The following is a 20,876-nucleotide window of genomic DNA, read 5'->3' on the forward strand; positions in this document are numbered from 1 at the left end:
TTAAAGGTCTTTCTAAAGGATGGCTTAAATGGCTTCCTACCTATAAAAGTTAAAGACCTTATTGTGGTCTATGGCCATAACTGCTCTCCACTCCACCTCATTCAGTTCTGAGTTTCCCTCTTGCTCACTGTGTGTCCCACACTGGCCACCTTTGCTGTTCCTCCAGTGCAGCCTGCATACTGTACTGCCCTTCAGACCTTTGTTATTGCTATTCTCTACCTAAAATGCACTTCTTCCATAAAATCCTGGCTAAATCTTTTTATTCAAACACCATCTCAGGCAGGCATGTTCAGCATGATCTGCTTCCCTTTTGCTGTTTTTTTTTTCCTTTAACACTGTATAATTGTTCTTTGCTATTGATAGAATGTAGTGAGGGCAAAGATCTATGCTCACTGAAGTACTACAAGTGCTGCAACAGTGTCCCATGATACATGCTCAATAAATAATTTGTCAACAAATCAGTCACACATTCTTTACCTAGATTTTACCAACCATAGTCAAAAATGAAACAGATGACTGTGAGGGCACATCTGACTGAAGGGGAATGGCTGGAAATACTGAAAAAAAAAATAGTGACCTAGTTGTTGTGAAGATGCACTGGAAAATGTCACACGACAGAAATCTAGTCTTTGATCATGTCCATTTGGCAAAGGCTCTGCTCTATGCCCTCGTTTCAGGGACCCCTAGAAGTTCTGCCTCTAACACATGGATTCCAAGGTGTCAAAGCCTCTTGTGTTTGTGTTTATACAACGATTCGCATCATGAATTCCTTAATTTCCAAGTTGACAGCCCTTTGTGCATATGTACATGTGTTTCAATTCTGCTGAATAAGAAATCCTGGCATCTTCTAGATGAAGATAAGACGTTTAATCTATCTGAACTAATGTTACTCTGGTAATTGTCTCAAGGCTTTGTTGGGCTAGACACTTTCTGCTCTGGCTTGCAATTGACTATTTCTGGTACCTTAGGATTTACTTTTCTTTTTAACCCTGGCAACATTATGACAATTTGTACGGGGGTACATTTCATCTAGCACTTACAGTTTTTGAAGCAGGAAGTGGGAAACAGAGCAGTTATCCATTAATGTCATCTGGGCTGACTTTGTTGCCACAGGGCTAAGGAGCCCTTTATACTTACATAATACCTCCTTTATATTCCAAAATTAATGAGGCTTAAGTTATGTATTAAGTCTGTTTATATTAAATTTCTCCTCTAAACACACAGACCTACAAGTGCATAGTTCTAAGGTCTTCAACTATAATAGTCCTCACTGAATTTGGACTTTTTTCCTCCCAGTCATATTTGCATGGTAATTTTGGTATGTTAGTATACTTAAAGACACATCCCAGAATTCTCTTGGAACCAGAACATTAAATAATGAACTTGAGGTCTCTGTTTCACTATCTTGATATGAGTTCTTATTATGGAAGAGATTCAGATGTCATTTCATCTGGGCCTTAAAGGTTGATGTGATCTGTAAAGATCTTTGAGGCTCTAAGACTCCATGATATGTCAACCTGAAGTACAATATTTACTGCCTTTAAGCAGAAAGCCAAACAACTTGACACCTTTTAAGTTGTAAGACTAAAGGAAATGGGGCAGTAGAGGCAGTTTTAGAACCTCTGGAGGAGGAGAAATAATCCTCTAGAATATTCATCTTATTACATAATTTACACAAGTGAAGAATACCAGTGCAAGTAACGGGTAGAACAAGTATTAATACTATTAGATCAACTGATCCTCCTAAAGGAATTTATTACATTTATATATTATTCATGTTCAAGAACAATTTATTCATAATTTCTTCATGACTGAGAATTGCAGTGATATTCTGAGAAAGTTTCTAGTTGCGTGTTACTTGTTGGATTTCAAAGTTCTCCAAAGGGGCTTTGATACATTCCTGTTTGGGGTTAACAGTCTACTTTTCTGTTTAAACATCTCACAGGGATTCCACACTTCTCTTCTTGCCAGACAATCTTCTTTGAGCTGTGTGTAAATATGACTGGTCTTTTTCTCTTAAGCTAACTGTTATCTTTCTGGCTTCACTCATTTGCTGTCTAGCAGCCTCCCCATGTTAGCCTTGCCACATGGTCAGTCTTCTGTTTGGTAGGTTTTATAAATCCCAAAAGTTCTAATTCAGAGACAGCTCTAATAAACCGAGCACTGGAGGCTATAGCTAAGGAAATTTACCATGTATTTCTGACCAAAAAAAAGGGGGTTAAAATCTCAGTTTAAAACATTAGTTGCTGAGCTGAAGTACAGTTCAAATGCATACTAATAAATTAAACTATAACTCTTACTGGAAAACATTAAGTATAATTAGACTCCACTGTCAATAAGACACAAACGGAAAAGTGCTTACCACTTACCTAGTTCTCATTTTCAAGGAGTATGAAAATTGCTTCCCTGCCAACTTCTTAAACTACATCAATAACCTAAGAAACCATAGAGAATTCAATAATGACCGTTCTGGGACATTTTTGGTGAACTTTGGAAAACGACCTTTATATAAGTTTTAGACCAAATAGTTTAGATTTGTCTCATTTTAAATTCGAAATAAGTATTAAGGAACAACTTATTCTGGGATGGTATGGTTCTATCTCTAGTGTAGATCTGGAGAAACTATAAACTATTCTGTATGCTTACTTGGACATTGTAGAATTGATTTTAAAAGGATACTGGATAATTTCATTCCTTTCTTCTGAGGTAACAGAATTTGCATCCACTTTTTCAGCAGCTGTCACAACTGTTGCAAAAGCCTTTTGAGAGACAGGACAGAAGAAGATAAAAATCTCTGCTGTTGTCAAACATCTTTTATTTTTTTGCACTTGATGGCTCTGTATTTTTAAGCCAGGTCAAACACTGCTGCTGCTGGTAGCTGACACATTTTAAAAAATGATACCAAATTTCAGGGTCTTAGAACTACACTGATGATCACTTTAAATAAGTACACATTAAAAGAAAGTGGAATGGTTCCCAAATAATCTTATATTTCAGAGAACTAAGAAATCTGCAGAGAAAAAACAAGAATAAAATACAGGCTGTCCTGTATCCTCTACTCCCAACCTCCATCACCCAGGAAAATGCCTATTTTTCTTGGAAGCAACCAATCACCATATTTTTAAATGGTGACAAGACATGCTTCAAATAGGGCCTTTAACAAAGTTAACTTTTAATATTCTGAAGAGGGAAAGAATAATTATTAAAGAATAATAACAGTTGTCCTTTGCCTTGCCAAGTATTCCTTGTACTTTCTGATTGCTAAATCTGTTGTATAGTTATTCCAATATTTTCTTTTCTTTTACCCAATAAGGGAAATGCTAGTTAATAATACACTGTTTTATCTTGTGGGATAACAGAACTGACCTCAACTGTTTAGCTTTTGTTAAACATACTAAAATGTAGTTATTTTGACTTGGCAAGGACACAGCATTATTAACAGAACTGGCTTGGTTGAGGAGTGTGGGATCAGCGTTCTGGGGCTTGGGTGGAACTGCTGAGCAGTTATGTGCCTTTTTGGAGAAAAGGTGATTTATAATGCTTTCCAAACCAAAGACAGGCAAATGAGAAAATAAGAGATGACTTCCAAAGTACCGAAAGTATAAAAACAGCCCAAGAAAGGTGTCATGGTTGGTTAGACGCACAGCCTGCTCTTTCCCCCGACCTACCTCCGCCCAGTCCACGAGGTTGATGAGCCTGCTGCACTCCAGGTGCAGTTTATACGCAATGCAGATGTCTGGGGCAACGTTTGGAATGCAACCTTCTTCACTTCTCAGGGCTTCGTTCTAAAAAGAACAGTAAACTAAGATAACTACCTTCCAGAAATCATGAGGAACAAAACCACAAATTAATTAACCTCCTAACCTGAAATTAGTAAGCTAATAAATGAAGTCTTTGGTTTCCTTTATTTTGTGAGTTGTATTTATTCTCCAATAGTTAACTGGTTGTTGGTCAAAATCTCCCTAGCTCCTAGTCACTGGATGGATATTGCCAGGATCAAAAAACAGGAATATTTTTCATTTTCATCATTAATCATTAGTCTCTTTTTTCATTTAAATCATACATTATTCATTACTGAGACCCTGATGCAATCTGGTTTCCATAAAATTTTATGGAATTTGTGGGTTTTCAATAAACTGCCACTTCCAACACTGCTAATTACCTGAATTCTAGCAATTACTATACTGTACAAATAAATACCAACACACCACTACCAAGACTACAAATTGTCTCTCAAAGAAGACTGTGTTGTCAACATTGCATATCCTAACCCCCACAAAACCATCAAGTGTTTTTTCAACCTATTTGAAATTGACGGTTCTTATTAAGAAACAAAATCTCTTTCAAATATACACACGTGAATTATATACTCAACCCAAACTGCTGAAATCACACCAGTTCTCTTCTGTGACTTGATACTAGCCAAAAAAAAGATGGATTTTGTAAAGAGTTTTAATTTGTGGCTTATATAATAAAAATAATTGATATCCTGTGCCTTAAATATGAAATTATTCAATTACCCCACTACCAACATTACTGAAAACCATGATTTACACCTTCCCACTCAGCATTCTCTCACAATGCTTACTTAGCATGTTAGTTTGCGTGCCATGTAGGACAGGAAACCAGTACACTGGAACTCTCTTCATAGGTTTTATGGAGTCACTTCTTAAGTATCCTCTGTTGTAAGATTTCCAGATGCTTGAGTTTATAACTTATTAACAAATTAGCAATTTAATGTTAACTTAGCAAATTATCAACAAATTATTTTATGTGTGTCTATAACAACTGACACTTTCAGCTTTCTGAAATGTTTAAAATGATCATGTTACCTGTCACTGAACTCTTTGTTTAAAGAACAACTTGGAACTGGCAGATATGTCAGGAGTTTAGGAGTTTTATTCCCAGCAGATTGCTGGCTGGCCTCTACATTCAGTTCTGGAGATACCCTCAGGATATATCTTTCTTTGGTTTAAAATCCAAGATGAAATTTCCAAGTTTTTCCTTTTTCCATCAGGAATAATCATTTGCATTTTTTTAAAGTAATTTCACTGAGTCATAAGGTTTGACCAATTATCTGGTGTTACATCTGTAAGAAGCCTCTCCCTTATTTTCAATAGTAGCATTATACTCAAGTTACTCTTATGGCCTGGTTTTATTACAGTAAAGAGAAGACAATCACACATGATCAAAAGTCGGCAGTGTTAGTTCACAGGCTTAGAAAAAAGCCCTCTAAAATCTTAAGAGTTTTTTAAAATATCTGAAAGAGGTGCAACCCTGAGCTGCCTGCTCCCTGCTCATTAGAACAGCAAATTTACACTATTTCTGTGATACATAAAGCCTGGAATCTGAACTGAACTGTCAGAGAAATGTCCGCTTCTTACCTTGAGGTAGTAATAGGGGTTGTTGAGTGCAGTGTGGAGGGCTATGCGAGGGGCGGCGTTCAGGTGCTGGCGAAGGGTGTGGGCAGAGCTGAAGTACAGCATCTCATGCAGAGGCTGGGTGTCTGGAGGCAGGAGGTACTCTCTGAAACCGTCAAAGTCAGGTATCAGCTTTTAGATGAGCACAGGTTCATTTTCAATATAATATTTTTCTCACTCCTCTGTGGAGGACTGAGCAATTTACTTAAAAATCAAAATCAACAACAGCCAAAACAAAATAAGTATCAAATCCAGTGCAGCTGTCCTCAATTCTACCTCTTCCATGTAATATTGTTTAAAATACTCTCTGGAGTAAAGGAAACTATATCTTAGTTCTGATTCAAACCTCTAGGAACAAATGTATACAAATTACATTTTTGCTCAAAATCTTTAAGGTAGAACTTCTCAAAGTGTCAATGAATACGTTCTTAAATTACTTAGGAAACATGTCATATTCCTTACCATAGCAAACATTTAACTCTTGGCAGTGTTAAACACAGGCCTCAGACCTGGAATTAAGAGTTTAGGAAATCTTTTTGGATCATGGAGATATCTCTCATAGAAGAAATATATGTGAAGTTTTTATGTTAGAATTCCTCTTTATAGGCAGAAATGGCTAAATTTTCACTTCAGAGTATTAAAAAAAAACAAATCATTTATCATTAAAATTTCAATTACTGAAAAAAACCACTAATTTGAGATTCTTCTGTCTTATTTGACTAGGTAATAAACCAATTTTAATGAAATCTGAATTTTAAAAATAAAGCATTAAAAACTTCACTCTGAATATATAATTAGCCTGTCAGCTGGTCTGACCCATGAAAGTACATGGTTCCTGGGTGGCCCAGTGGGTTGCAAATCAGAAAGGGGAAACTTTGGCATCCATAACCCAAAGGCAGAGTAATAAGTCACAAACTCGATTAAGGCAGTTAATTCACAATGCCGTCATCAAGATTCCTGGGGCTTAGTCAGTCCTGGGCCTAAAGTATTTTGGTCACATGACAGATTTGTATCAGCTCCTTTCCCACCAGTGCAGGCAGAGCTAAGCAGCTTCTTCAGCCCATCCACCAGGGAAATTACTCTTCTTTCAGTGTTCTGGCTTTCTTCCCCCTTGGAGAGGATAATGCTGCCTAGAAAAATCCCATGACACTTGCTCCACCTGCGTGGTCTGGCTTTGAGGAAGAGAGGAGGCAGAGAGGGTGTGAACCATTATATCACGCCCCACCAACTCCATCCTGCCCATCTCAAGAGCCCCAGACCCCCTGCTCACTTCACTTCCAGATGCTGCTCCTTCTCGAGTCAACTGGATTAGGCGGTTTAGCTGTAGCCCTGGGAATGGTTTCTGGGATACCAGTTGCCTCCTTGGATGGCTGGCTACCCATTTGTAATTTCCGACCACAAACTTTTCCTGTCCCAACCTCAGGCTGTTCCAAACATCATACATGATGGTCATTAAAAGATCATGCTGGAGTCCCTACTCTGTAATAAGGACTGGAAATCTAACAAGGCAACCATATCAGGTCAATTTCAGAAAAGATACTGTCTCATATTCGTCCTTCTCTCCCTTTTTAAAATCTTTATATCTAATGTTTAGAGATTCAGGTAATTACCAAGGCAGAAGACCTTTTTAGATGGGTATCTAAAGAACTTCTGTCAGATTCAAAATATTTGCCTGTATTTTGTTTCCACTGGGCTATGTTCATTGCACAACAGTGATAAAACATCATCATATATTAGAATTCTTAATCCAAATACAAATGTGGAGACTGGCACAGAAATCAGCAGTGAGTCTGGCACTGGAACTCTACGTGATGCTCAGATCAGAGTCCACAAGCAAAAGAGGTGGTCTGAGGGGAACTGGTTCAACCACTTTACTATCCACAAGGGTTACAAAGCTGAAGCTTGCATTTTGGTGAAAACAGTTAACTCAGTGGCAACTTATTCTCATTTCTCAGTAGTTTCAGCAAGAGCTGCTCATGGTATACTAGGAATTGTGCTTGCTTCCTGGAGTCTAACACTTGTTATTCATCTTTTAAGGACTTCTTTTCTCCAGAACTCCAAACTCTGTTGTAAACATCTCTGGTGTGAGCCTTGGGGACAGTGTGGGGAAATGGAGTGGGCCTTCTGTCAGATGTCATCAGACTGGGGCTGTTTGACTTTCCACAGGTCACAACCTCTCTCTGGGCTTTAGCTGCCACATGACTCCTTGGTCCCATTTAGCTCTAACATGCTACACAGTCCTAACCTCTTCCCTGCTGTGACACTCAATCTTGGGAAAGATGATAAATCCTGGTATGGAAATTTTTGTGATTTCACAACACAGTGCAGTTCAATCATGGTCAGTTTTATTTTAGTAACTACTCAGAAAGGTGAAAAGTCAGACATATTAATTAGATCAAAGGTCATGAAAAGGGAATGGTTGTTGGTTGGTTGCATAGCCTACAATTTGGGATCTGTGGGAATTCAGAAAAGAACATGACATTCGACCTATAAATTATGCCACGTTACACTGTAAAATTATTTTTAGCAACTACAGTGGTCACAACTTGGGAAAAGAGAACGAGGCACGTGGGTCTAGAAACTATAAGCACAGGAAAGCCCGGTAGGACAAGGTTAATTCTGCGAGTTCTCCAAGGTCATTTTTAGCCAGGGGTCACTTTAGCACTGCGTTGTATCACTTTTATGTGATACATTTCTCTCATTTTAACCTTCCTTTTGTCACACTTGGTTGATCCTTTTGACTTCTGTCCTGACATTAGTAATTCCTCCCCAGTGACCAGGAGCAATGACTGCCCCCACATAGTCCTAGAAAATGGAACTTTTCACTTACAAGAAGGACAGGTAATTTATCAGAAAACCACTCTTCGTCTTCAAGAACTGAATAGCTTTTTTAGTACTTAATTCTATTCAGTACCCAGTCTGCTGCTGAGACTGAACTGCCATTAAAAAATAGGATAAGCAATGATAAAGAATAATCCTTTTCCTACTTTTGAACTATTTGATCATTTTATTTTTAAGACTTCTCATTTTTTTTTTTTTCTAGATGGCATGTCCTAACTACAGGGTAGGTGGGTGATTTTACAGAGCTGGCTTTTGGGAAATCCAAACTCAGAATGATTTGAGTTTCTCAAGAAAGGGAACATCTTAAAATACATTTAGCACTGGTGTACTTCTAAACGGACTCTGAGTGCCTTTCTCAACATGCACTGGTGCTGACATGATCATGAGCTACACTGGTCTCCCTTAGAAACCCTTCACTCAGGATAAAATGGGGCATTACGGCTGGGCTGGGTTGTCTGTTTTGTGAGCTTGGCCCACATCCAGCTCCTCTGAGCAAAGACAAAGCAAGGATAAAGCACAATGAAAACACCTTGTTACTAGAAAGGGGTAAAATCCTTTTCTACCTCCAACCCCACTTCCCCTCTCCCCCGTCGGCATAATGAACCAGGTTAAATTTAAGCCTGCATTCTATTCAAGAATGAACTAAGTCATCTGGTTAGCTGCTTTAATAAGGATGGGAAAGGAATCAACATTACAAGTCTAGGCTGCACCGAGGGACTTGAGAAGCATAAAGCCTAAACTGGAAGAGTCCTGCACTGACTGAAGACAACTATCATACCAGTGTCATTTGGGCAAAAAGCCTGATTTCTAGCTCTGAAGAGCAACAACAAACTCACCTCACCAGACTGTCAACGAAGCTCACAACTTGTTCTCTGAGGACTTCAAACTTGGTCTGCCTCTTACTGGTACTTCTTAACTCCTTCATTTCCAGTAAGGACTATGGAGGAAAGAACAGACCTTTTTCGGTGATTGTGAGACAGGAAGCCCCTCAGAGGGGGAGCTCTGTTGCTCAGGCAGAGGCAGTCGATGCCCTTCTGTATGCCAGGATGTACAGAGACAAAACCAAATCGAGATGGGTTGTGTTTATCTGTCACCTTTAAGAACTGGGAAGAATCTCTCCTCCTAGGCATTTTGCTTCAAAAAAAGATCAAGTGACTTTTCAAGGAATGAGGAGAAGGGCAGTTTACTTCATTACTATGTTATATGGCAGTGCGCTCACTAGCCACAATTCTTTACTTCATTTAAAAAAATGACTTCCAAGAAGAAGTAAAAATCCTTGCTCTCTGCCATGTTAACAAGATGGACTCCATGTGTTTTGTTTTGCTTAGATTGATATTTTATTCTACATGATCATAACTTGGTATTATGGTACAGAGAAGGTTCTTTATTTTGACAACCAAGATCCTAAAGGGAGAACTATCTGAAAAAGGCTATATTGGACACACTGTGTGGATCAATACACATTAAAAAAAAAAAAATCAAGGAACGTATATACAGTTAATGAGTTAGTCTCTTTGGAATCTCAATTTGACCAAACTGAAAATCAAATACATCAGATAAATAATCAGATTTCTTCTTGCAATCATGTTCCCATTTTCCCTTATTGATATTAATTAATTCTCTTTCTCCCTGAGGCTGTCAGAACAGCTTCTACCTTTATTGGTTAGTAAGTTCCAGATTTCTACAAGGAGAATGAAGATAGCTATGGGGTAAACAGGATGTTCAATTTATAAGTGAGTTACAAAGTCTGCTTTGTTCCTAGCTGTGATTTTAACATAAAAACAAAAACATCTAATCAAGAGCACACAGGAGCATCAGGGGATGTAGCTGGAAGGAAAAGAGAGTGATCTGACCTTCTGAAGATGATAGAGGTCCGTCTTCTGAAGCCCCTTTGACTGTGACTGAGAAGTATCTTCTTTCTCTTTGGTTTCTGCTTTTAATACAAAACCGACATATAGCAGCTTGGGTAAATCCATTCAAGAGAACAAACATTTGTACTACTCCAAGGGGAATAAAGTTTCATCCTTTTGCTTTTTTCAATGCGGCAAGAGATCAAGGTTCCATCAGATAAATGATCTCTTCCAGAGACTGAAGGTCAATAAACATTACATAAGTTACGCTACAGAGAGGTCTTCAAAAAAAGCAGCTACTGAATTTTAAAAATGTGACCACAATGAAAATAAACTCCTCCAAACTAACAGGAAAATAATTTCCAAATGTTTGTGTTATTATAAATAGCTTTTAAAAAAAAGTTAAACTGTGTTCCTCTGACTGTGCCATGACTGATGTAAACAACACAAACCTACACCCTGGCAAACTTAGCCTCAATCTTCTGATTCACTGTATTTGACACAATGCTACTTAAGTCTAAAATGGGCAGTAGGTAAAAGTTTTGAGATAATCTATGAAAACACAAAATGCATCATGGTTCTTTAGCATAGGAAACAGAAAACTGTATCTGGTAAAAGGTGTAGTTGTGTTTCTAAAGATCATGAAACTCTGAAAGCCTCTTCCTGGCACAGGGCAGGTTTAGGAACCTCACACTTTCAAGGCTTATTTGGCCAAACCTAAGATGCAGCTGGAGAATCTGCTTTGTTCTCAAAAAATAAATTTCTTTTTAGCTAGTGATAATTCTTGGTTCAAGAAAGACATGATTTAAGGTTAAAACATCTAATAAACTCTTTATCCGATTTCAGGAACATGTTGCAGAGGCTTAAAAATAAATCTTACATGACACTCTCACCTACCAAACCCTCCAAATGTAATTTTAAACCTAAACTGAAATATGCAATAACTGTCAAAGAACCAGAGAGAGCATATAGTCAAATATTACTACTGGCCCAGTATGGGAGGGGAGGGTTAATTTCACTTCATTGTTAACAACATGGCACTTTTGAAAATAGAGAAGTACATTTATTCAAGACACTGGTTTTGCTTCAACTTATAAAATTCTTCTGAAGAAGACTGTTATCTTAATTACTGACATTCCCATTTCTGAAAGCCGCATTCCTTTATTTAGTATTAGCACATCACAAGATTTGTTCACTAGCTTATGTTACACGAATTCTAATTAAAATGATTATATCTGCAGTTTCATTTTACAAAAATCCAAGTCCAATTTTGTAAAAGATTGAAATTTAGCTAATTTATCTTATATTCTTCTAAGTCTTCTGCCCCATTTATATCCTTAAGGGTGGTCCCTCACTGTCCTAGTGATCATAATTAGGTGGTGACTGTGAATCGGAGAGAAAAAAATAACGAGATGGTAGTTAAGAAATATGTGAGCTCTAGGCTGGATGTTACCCTGGCTAGCTCTGAGATCTCGATTCAGAGGATTCTCTTCCTGGGCTTTAGTTTCTGTTGCAGCTGGACTCAATAATCTCTGTGATACCAGTTTCCAGTCCTTTACAATGTTTATGATTTGAAACTGGTTCAGCTCAGACTATCGTGCAAATGCAGTATAGAGCAATGGGGAGCATGACCTGGAGGGAGCCCCTGTACCGTGGGGTAGCCCTCCAGTCAAGCAAATTGGCTCTTTCATCTTCCACTGGCTTCAGCAAAAGCAGTTTCCTAAATCCAAAGGATTTAAAGACAAAGGAACACTTGCCAAACACAGGAAAAATTGATAGAGACATTCTAAGTGAAATGTTTTCACCATGCCATGTCCAATCTATGTGCTTATACGCACCAGACTGCCTCTTTTCTTGAGGCTCCACTAAAATTTCCCTAAATAGGAAAAAATAAGAAGGGCACAGTCATTTTGTTTTACCAAAGGAGTACCAAACTTTAGTGCTAGAAATGGAGCAAGGCAAGAGCCCACGAAAAGTTAAACATCAGTACCAACTCACAGAGCCCCCTCAGAACAAAGAAGTCCTGGCGCATCAGAGCACAAGACAGGCTGCCTGCACACAAGCAGGCGCTCCAGCGTTCGGCAAACATACCAATTCCTGTGCAGATCACGCAAGATAAAGCAAACTGTGCCCTCCAACACTGAGGAATGCCAGGCTGCTGCAATTCATTGAGGATTGAGAGATCCAAGCTTTGTAAATCTGATTAAAGCAAACCTCTAACATATTTTGGTAATCAGCATACCAATGAGCCTCACTGCTGGGAAAGCAATTCACAGCTATTAATTTTCAGGCTTACAAATAATTTATGCACTGTTTTTGACATCTATAAAGAACCTGATGAAATGCTTAAGAAACAACATCTAAAAGGAGCTCTTAATTATGATGCCCTGCTATTCCCTCCAATCTTTTTGATTTCTTTTTGCTGCCTTTTTTTTTTTTTAAAAAAGGTAAGTCCTCCAAACTGTCCATCTGGAGAAAGTAATATTTTTTCCTGCCCATTTGATAGTTTTCATTGTTTTAACCAAAGCTGGAAGAGAACCATTTGGCCTAGTTGTGGTTGTCAAAAGATGTACTATTCTGAGGCTTGGTATACTGACATATCAAAACCTCATTATCTCTTCATCTCTCAGCACATCAAAACACGGGGTTTTCCATGTTATTCTAGTCAAATGACTGTCATAGCCAGTAGAATTGGCAAGATACTATATTCTCACCATCAAGGCTCTGAAACTGGGCCAGGAACTCCTCTATTTTCTTTGCTGTGTTGCCAAGCTCATTTGCAGAAGAGGACTGAAAAACCTTGAAACATTTCTGAAGCATGGCCATCAGTTCATCCTTTGCCAACAACCTAGAACAGAATCAGTGACAAGAGATGTAATGTAACTGGAAAATCAATATACTTAAAAAACAGCGTGTACAGATTACATGTTTCTGCTCAGAAGATGTGTAAAATCCTTTATTTGTAGCTACCAACTATTTTTGAAGAGATTTTCCTCAATGGATGTGATATTCAGAAGTATTGAGAAGTACTCAGAACAGTTCTTATGATGAAGCTCAACTTGGAAAATTTACAAAGATCTGGGTCCATAGCCTGGCTCTGGCACTTGCTATTTTGTAATATAGAACACGTTACTAAACATAGAACACGTTACTAAACATCTTTGATTCTTTGCTTCCTTGTCTCTAAAATGGACACAGGAACTCACAAATTTCACAAGTGAGATGGAGCCTGAAGAATTCAATGAGAAGATGCATCTGAAGACTAGCACAGTGCTTATTTATCACACAGCAGACACTGGAAGTTAGTTTTCCTTTCCTTCAGATCTAAATGTAAATTAAGAGACAAGAAACGTCCGCTGAGGATGTAACAACACATGCTAAATGAAAGCTTGTTTGAAATGACCAAAAAGTATATCAATGATTTCTTTATTACCAATTTGGCTAGGCTTTATATCTTCTATGAGCTTTATTAACAACAGTCAGTAAATCCACTGAACTTTAAACTGGTAGGCAATTGTGCTTGTACTATAGCATAGGTAGAACAATTGTGTGACTCCTTCAGGGCCACAGAGAAAATCTTTGTTAGAAACAGAGAAGGGGACTTCCCTGGTGGTACAGCGGGTAAGAATTCGCCTGCCAATTCAGGGGACACAGGTTCGATCCCTGGCCTCGGGAGACTGCACGTGCTGTGGAGCAACTAAAGCCTGTGCTACTGAGTCCACCCTCCAGAGCCCACGAGCTGCAACTACTGAAGCCTGTGGTGTCTTAGAGCCTGTGCACCACAACAAAGAGAAGCCTCCACTTGCTGCAACTAGAGAAAGCCCATGCATAGCAATGAAGACCCAGCACAACCAAAAAAATTAAATAAAATGAAAAAAAATTTTAAAGTAAAACAGAGAAGAAACACATATTCTAAAATTAAGATCCTGTTTTCAGGGACATTACTTAGAGGATTAGCAATCTCTGTTATAAAGAAATTATATTTTAGTGCTGCAGTCTCAGAGAGCTTCTGCATGGATAAATCTTGATCATGAGAAGTTAGACTAATATTATTTAGGAAGTGCCTCACAGACTGTGGAGTTGTGTCATTTTTCATAACAGTATCTTTAAATATTATCAAAAGCTAATCTGCAAAGTCAGGAAACAATGCATTATTTAGATTCTAAACCTCTAGTCTCTTTGAACTAAGCTAAAGTGATCAAATGTCAATATTATTACTTCAGTCATTTTTTTTAAAACTCAATGAAAGCAGAGCTGACCTGCTAATATATTACTGTTTAATTCAAAAGCCTTATTCAGAAATTAAAATAATCTCTTTCAGCCTAAAGTAAATTCTTCACCTATCAATCAACTTGAATTTAAAAATCTGTTTCTGTAGCAAGCTCATAAGGTTCCACTTGGGATAAGCAGACTAGACACTGTGGCTCCACTCATTCAAGATGTCTGCACACTGTGCCAATACGTCCTCAAGATGGGAGTGTGGGTTAAGTCCACAGGAGCTTGCTCTGCTGGCTCATTTTAAAACTTGGGGTACCCTCTCAACATGGACTTCTGGCCACAAACACATATAAACTTCCTTTTGTACCACCACGTGAATAATTGGAATAGGGCTGAAAAACTGACTGAACATGGAAGATCTGGAGTTAAATTCCAGCTCTGCCAACTGCAGAAAGGCCACTCAATGTTTCTGGCTTTGGTTTCCTTATTGGAGAAAAACAATGTGATAACTCTAGACGAGTGATTCTCAGTTGATGGCGGAGGGGCCAAGGGACAGTAAATTCTCCTAAGGAGAAGGGCCCAGTCTGAGAACCATTGCTATGGGGCTCCACTGGTACTGCTGGCGTAGGGCAGTGTGCCTCCATCCAGCTGAGCCATCAGTGGCCTAGAAGTGGAGGACTTTATGATTTATGTCAACCCTTTAAATCTTACTACTGAAGCATGATTTTTCAAATTTTAAAAGTCTGAAAAATTCTTAGTCTAGTGTTTGATATTTAGGTGGCTGTCTATAAATTCTCTCCAATAGAAAGCTAAAATTTTCCTCTTAATGTCTTTCACAGCTGACCAGAAAAAGACACTCACCTAGCTTACTGCTCAGTTAGTATAACTTTTTTTTTTTTTTACCAATTTCTGTTCCCAAACAGTGTTTTAACTTAAAATATATCCTTTCATAATGACACATAGTTGAGTGAAAATTAACCAACTCATATCCTGTATAGGAATGTGGTCTTCAGGCTCCAAGAGTTAACTGACAGAGGAAAGGTTATGGAAGACATGCAGAACCACTGCACTCATGTCAGATTATGACATATTATAATTGCATGTTCTCCACACATCAGTGTCTGTTATCTACATTTTAAAATAACTGTGATAAAAAATTCTATAGGTCTTTTTCCACTTACGAATAGTTGACATTTTCAACATTCTTGTAAGTTCCTTGTAAATATCTTTTAATTGAAATATAATTGACATATACCATTAGTTACAGGTATACAACATGATTCAATATATGTATATACTGTGAAATGATCACCACAATAAATCTGGTTAACATCTGTCATCTCACATAGTTTCTCTTAGCAACTCTCAAATACACAATACAGTATTATTAATAGTAACCATGCTGTACATTACAATCCTAGGGTTCCTTTATAACTGGAAGTTTGTACCAATTTTGACCACCTCCTACCCCTGGCAACCACCAATTTGTTCTCTGATTCTGTAAGTTCTGTGTTAGGGCAGCATTTCCTTCTTTTTATTTCTGAATCACACACACAGACACACACACACACATCTGCCTATCTAGTCATCCACTGATGGACACTTAGGTTGATTCCATGTCTTGGCTATTGTAAACAATGTTGTAGTAAACATGGTGCTGATATCTTTTTGAGTTATTGCTTTCATCTCCTTCTGATAAATACCCAGATGTGGAAATGCTGCATCATAAAGGAGCTCTATTTTTAACTTTTTGAGGAATCTCCATTCTGTCTTCCATAGTGGCACAATTTACGTTCCAACCAACAGGGAAGAAGGGTTCCCTTTTCTTCACATCCTCACCAATACTTGTTATTTCTTGTCTTTTTGATAACAGCCATTCTAATGGATGATATCTTAATTGTGGTTTTGATTTGCATTTCCTTGATGATTAGTGGTGTTTAGCACTTTTGCATGTACCCGTTGGCCATCTGTATGTCCTCTTTGGAAAAATGTCTACTCATATCCTCTGCTCATTCTTTAATCAGATTTTTTTTCTATTGAGTTGTATTAGTTCTCTATATATTTAGATATTAACCCCTCATCAGACATATGGTTTACAAATATTTACAAATATTTTCTCCATTCTGTAAGGTACCATCTTGTTGATGGTGCCCTATGCTGTGCAGAAGCTTTTTAGTTTAATATAGTCCCACTGCTGTGTCTTTGCTTTTGGTGTCAAAGCCAAAAAACCATTGCCAAGACCAACGTCAAGGAGCTCACTGCTTATGTTTTCTTCTAGTTTTATGGTTTTAACTCTGCATTCGTCTTTAATCCATTTTGAGTTGATTAGGTCCAGTTTTTCCAATTCCATTTGTTGATGGCTGTTCCTGCCCCATTGTATATTCTTGTCTCCTTTGTCATAAATTAACTGCCGATGTAAGCATAAGTTTATTTCTGGGTTCTCTATTCTGCTCCATTCATCTGTGTGTCTGTTTTCATGCCAATATCATATTGTTTTGATTACTACAGCTTTGTAATATACACTGAAATCAAGAAGGACGTCTCCACCCATGTTCTTCCTCAAAACTGTTTTGGTTCTTTAGGGTCTTTTGCAGTTCCACACAAATGTTAGGAATTTTGTACTTTTTAATGGTCACAAGATATTTCATCAAGTAGACCTATGGTTATTTAAACGTGTCAGTTTCCAGATAAAAGGGATTTTTCAAGAGAAATACTGCCATTCAAGTAACTCTTAACAAAAAGTTCAAATTGGAAATGTTACTAGACTACGTTTCTAACAGTACTACGGTTTTTCTTTCCAAAGAAACATTCAGTGATCATTTTTAACTTATTTTCTCTTATGACTTCAATTATTTGAAGACAGGAGACAAGAATGTCTGGTTTTCTAAGTTCAGATGTTTCCTATTTAGAATGACTAAACTGACAAGTGTCCCTGATTTTTTGTCAACATCTAATCTCTACAAAGGAGAAAAGAAGAATTCCAGTTTGAAGGGTGGCAGATTTCATTCTCTCTGGTAGTTCCCAGATTCTTGCCTGCCTTTGCTGTAACTGCTGTATTTATCCTTAGTGTTTTTATTTAATATTCCTGTTTCTGACCTCAGATTAGCAATATGACTGAAACTTTGCTTTCTATTCATTGGTTCTGCTTTACTCAGATCCCCAAATCCCTATTTTAGACCTGAGCAAAGAAAAGTAGAAAGTATAAAGGTTTTAAAGTCAGATCTGAATTAGAATCCTAGTTCCATCAACAGTTATAAGATCTCAGGCAAATTACTTAAACCCTATCTGTGCTTTAGTTTCACCTGCTATAAAGTGTTGGAGAAGGAAATGGCAGCCCACTCCAGTATTCTTGCCTGGAGAATCCCAGGGACGGCCGAGCCTGGTGGGCTGCCGTCTATGGGGTCGCACAGAGCCGGACACAACTGACGCGACTTAGCAGCAGCAGCAGCAGTAGCTATAAAGTGTGGCTAACAGTGTCTGCCACAAAGGCACACTTGAGTATTAGACTGAAAAATGTACCGACAGTGCCTGACACAGCAAGCCTTCATGATCTCTGATTAGTACTATCCAATAGTGCATATCATAACCATCATTGCTCACATTTCCTTACCCTTATTTAGAATTGGCATTCTTGATCCCTGACCCTCCCTGACAAAGAAATCTATGAATTTAGAAACACCCAACTGGAAAAGGAAGGCAATTACTAGTCATGAAGGTTAAAGAGGAAACCCAGCAAGAATCAACTGGGTGCTTGAGATAAGTATGCTGACTTGAACAGAAAACAAAAGAAATCTCAGGAACATTCCAGTTGAAGTATATAAATATAATAGAAATCTCTTATTGGCATTTAAAGAAAATGAAATAAAACATAGCTTTTCAGTAGCAATCTAGTTTCCATGGGGAGTTATTTTTCCAGATAGCATAAAATTAGTTTCCTATCTTAAGCTGCACCTGCTGGATAACTAACATTCGTATTATTAAGTCTCGGGACTAAAAGTGCTTTCAATGTGAATTTTCCTCCTACTGTGCCCATCTGTTCTTTTCTTGTGGACCCAGGGGAAGCCAAGGCTTAGCAAATATTCAGTTCTTGGACTTCTTTATGATATTTTCATATGAATATTTATATCCACCGAGGAAAATTATAAGACTGTGTGCAAAAACAACTCACACTTGGATTCCCTTCTCTCACTACCCAAGTGGTCATTATTTTTATGAAAGACTAAGAAGTCACCATACATATAAGGCATAAAGCCAAGGAAAACAAATAATTATAACTTTGGCTTAGCCAATGTTAATGCTGACAAAGCCAGCTCAGGTTGGGGAAGGCATCAAGACCACTGCCCAGTGGCAGGCACTCCTCATCTGGGTCAGCAGTGGCCTCCTTCACAGGATGCATTTCACTCAGTGATGCTGCTCCTCCACCCAATGAAGTTAGAGCCATGTGAGCATGCTTGCCATGACTACCTTCCCTATCATGAAGGCAAGCTGGCTGGACTGAAATGATCAATACCAAGGTTCTCCCTGTGTGGTATCAACAATTCACAAAGCAAACACTGATTTTACTTAAAAAATCAAAAGTTCAGAATCAAGGTAAAACTAGCAAAGAAATGGATGGTTTCTACATTAAAAACACTATATAAACTACAAACATAAAATTCAAGATATATATAAATATTTGTTACAATGTGGCTACTTATGAAACTCCTTGGCAGGCAGAGTTCTGGAGGCAGGTGTTATTTATTGGCAGGCTTAGAGTAGATAAAAAAGGAAAAAAAACAAACTACCTCAGCAGCTGCAAGACTGATGCATACTCCTCTGAATCCCATATGTTCTTTTCTAAACACATGCAGTACAGCTCTCTGATCTGGAAGTGAACAGCACACTTGTGAGGGACCAAAAATGATCTACTAAGTTTGCACTAGTTTGGAAAATTATAAATGAGGTAAAAAAAAATTTTTTTTAAAAAACAGCCATTTTCTTAGATGACAACAGACTGGGCACATATCACACGGATCGGGCATTTACATACAACATCATTCACATGAAAGCAAAATGAGATCATATTGGGATTGGCTGATATCACTGGTCACTTTGCAATAAGAAAATTATTAAAATGATGATGTGATTACTAAAAAGAAGGTTTAATGGCAGAAAATCAACAAGTCATTCTTACATATTTATATTTGTTCTAAACCTCTGAGTTAAGGATGCAAAGATTTAGGAATACAGAATTCTTCCATTGCATCCACTCTAAAGATGGTTCACAGGCTTACGTTATGATCCAAAGGCCAGCAGACCATAATTCTGCAAGAAGCAAAAGTACTACTTTCCTTTAGTTCTGGGTATAATGCAAGGTTAACCATTAGGCGGTCTCAAACAGATTCCTTTTTTCATTTCACTAAAGTGGAGGATCAGCTCTCTCAGTATAAGTGACAAAGTATTAAAGAAAATAAATTAAAATGACTTGGCACAAATACCCTGAAGGGAAAGCACTACCACTTGGATTCACATGGCTGTTTCTAGTTGTGGCCATCAGAACAAAAAATACTGTTTCAATTACCAGTAACATGTACAACTGGAATGGATTTAGACTGTGCACACACAGTAAGATGTGGATCCATTGCAAATTCTGAGGCCTGAATGCTACTAAACTCAAAGGGTAAAACCAGTAATATTCCTACATCAGAGATTACAAATGAGCAAGTTCTGGTTACCTGTCGACCCAACGGGTACTTTGGAAGAGAAGAGGTGAACTGATGAAGACATCTCAAAACCAGGAAGTAATTCGTATGGTAAACATGCAGATTTTCTAGTAATGAGTGTGTTTCCTCCTAAAAGAGTCATTACAAATATGTAAGTCAGCAATTAATAGAATAATAAAATCTAATTTCCAGAAAACTGATGAGAGAAGATTCAGAATTACAAATTAACCTTAAGTCTGAGAATTCATCATGCACACAAAATCTAGGATAACAGCTGGATACTTTTTATTTAGTATCAAGTCTGATATTTTACACATACCAAAACTAAATTAATTTTGTAACTGATTTAATTTCCTCTTGTCTGAAGCACTGCCACAAAGACTTGGCCCCTCCAAAATAGAAGTGTGCAAAAGAGCACCTGCTTGATGCTTGCCCATGTCAGTCACCTGGTGTGTACCACAGCAAGGGATGGCCATCATCCTCTAGCTTCAGTGGCATTAGAGGGGTGAAGAGATCACCAGAGCCCCCAGTACCAACATAATTAATGGTTGCTGAGGTTCCATGATGTTTTAAGCCACACCATGCAGCATTATAGGAGCTCAGTTCCCTGACCTGGAATCAAACCCATGCCCTCTGCACTGGGAGCACAGAGTCTTAACCACTGGACTACCAGGGAAGTCCCTGTATGCTTTTCTCATAGTCCTACTAAAGTTGTGTTGAAAGGGAAGGAGAGACTGTAGTAGAAACACTGCAAGTGACTATGACAAATCTTTGCTTTTTTGTTGGGAATCTCCAATACCGGTTTTGTTCACTTTACCAACTAAGTGGGTGAAACAGTGAAAATT

At 38.0% G+C, this 20,876-nt stretch overlaps 1 protein-coding gene across 14 annotated transcripts in view; it reads right to left on the bottom strand.

Moving 5' to 3' along the window:
- The window catches only part of ORC3 (origin recognition complex subunit 3), a 68,383-nt gene that overhangs the window by 9,074 nt on the left and 38,433 nt on the right, over window positions 1–20,876 (bottom strand). For 4 of the 14 annotated variants that reach the window (XM_081528597.1, XM_081528586.1, XM_081528584.1 and 1 more), the window contains 9 exons: window positions 20,044–20,160; window positions 19,114–19,193; window positions 12,826–12,959; window positions 10,115–10,191; window positions 9,098–9,198; window positions 5,385–5,526; window positions 3,669–3,785; window positions 2,680–2,759; window positions 1,739–2,163 (listed from right to left, as the gene is read on the bottom strand). In XM_081528597.1, coding sequence (XP_081384723.1) covers window positions 2,058–2,163; window positions 2,680–2,759; window positions 3,669–3,785; window positions 5,385–5,526; window positions 9,098–9,198; window positions 10,115–10,191; window positions 12,826–12,959; window positions 19,114–19,193; window positions 20,044–20,160 — 954 coding nt within the window. In that variant the 3' untranslated portion in view covers window positions 1,739–2,057. Of the gene's footprint in view, window positions 1–1,738; window positions 2,171–2,646; window positions 2,760–3,668; window positions 3,786–5,384; window positions 5,527–9,097; window positions 9,199–10,114; window positions 10,195–12,825; window positions 12,960–19,113; window positions 19,194–20,043; window positions 20,161–20,876 lie in introns of those variants that run through there. The other 10 variants (XM_081528585.1, XM_081528582.1, XM_081528596.1 and 7 more) reach the window with 5 other exon arrangements.

The sequence above is a fragment of the Giraffa tippelskirchi genome, chromosome 9, assembly GCF_054371585.1.
Source record: "Giraffa tippelskirchi isolate mGirTip1 chromosome 9, T2T-mGirTip1v1.2.pri, whole genome shotgun sequence".
Classification (NCBI taxonomy): domain Eukaryota; kingdom Metazoa; phylum Chordata; class Mammalia; order Artiodactyla; family Giraffidae; genus Giraffa; species Giraffa tippelskirchi.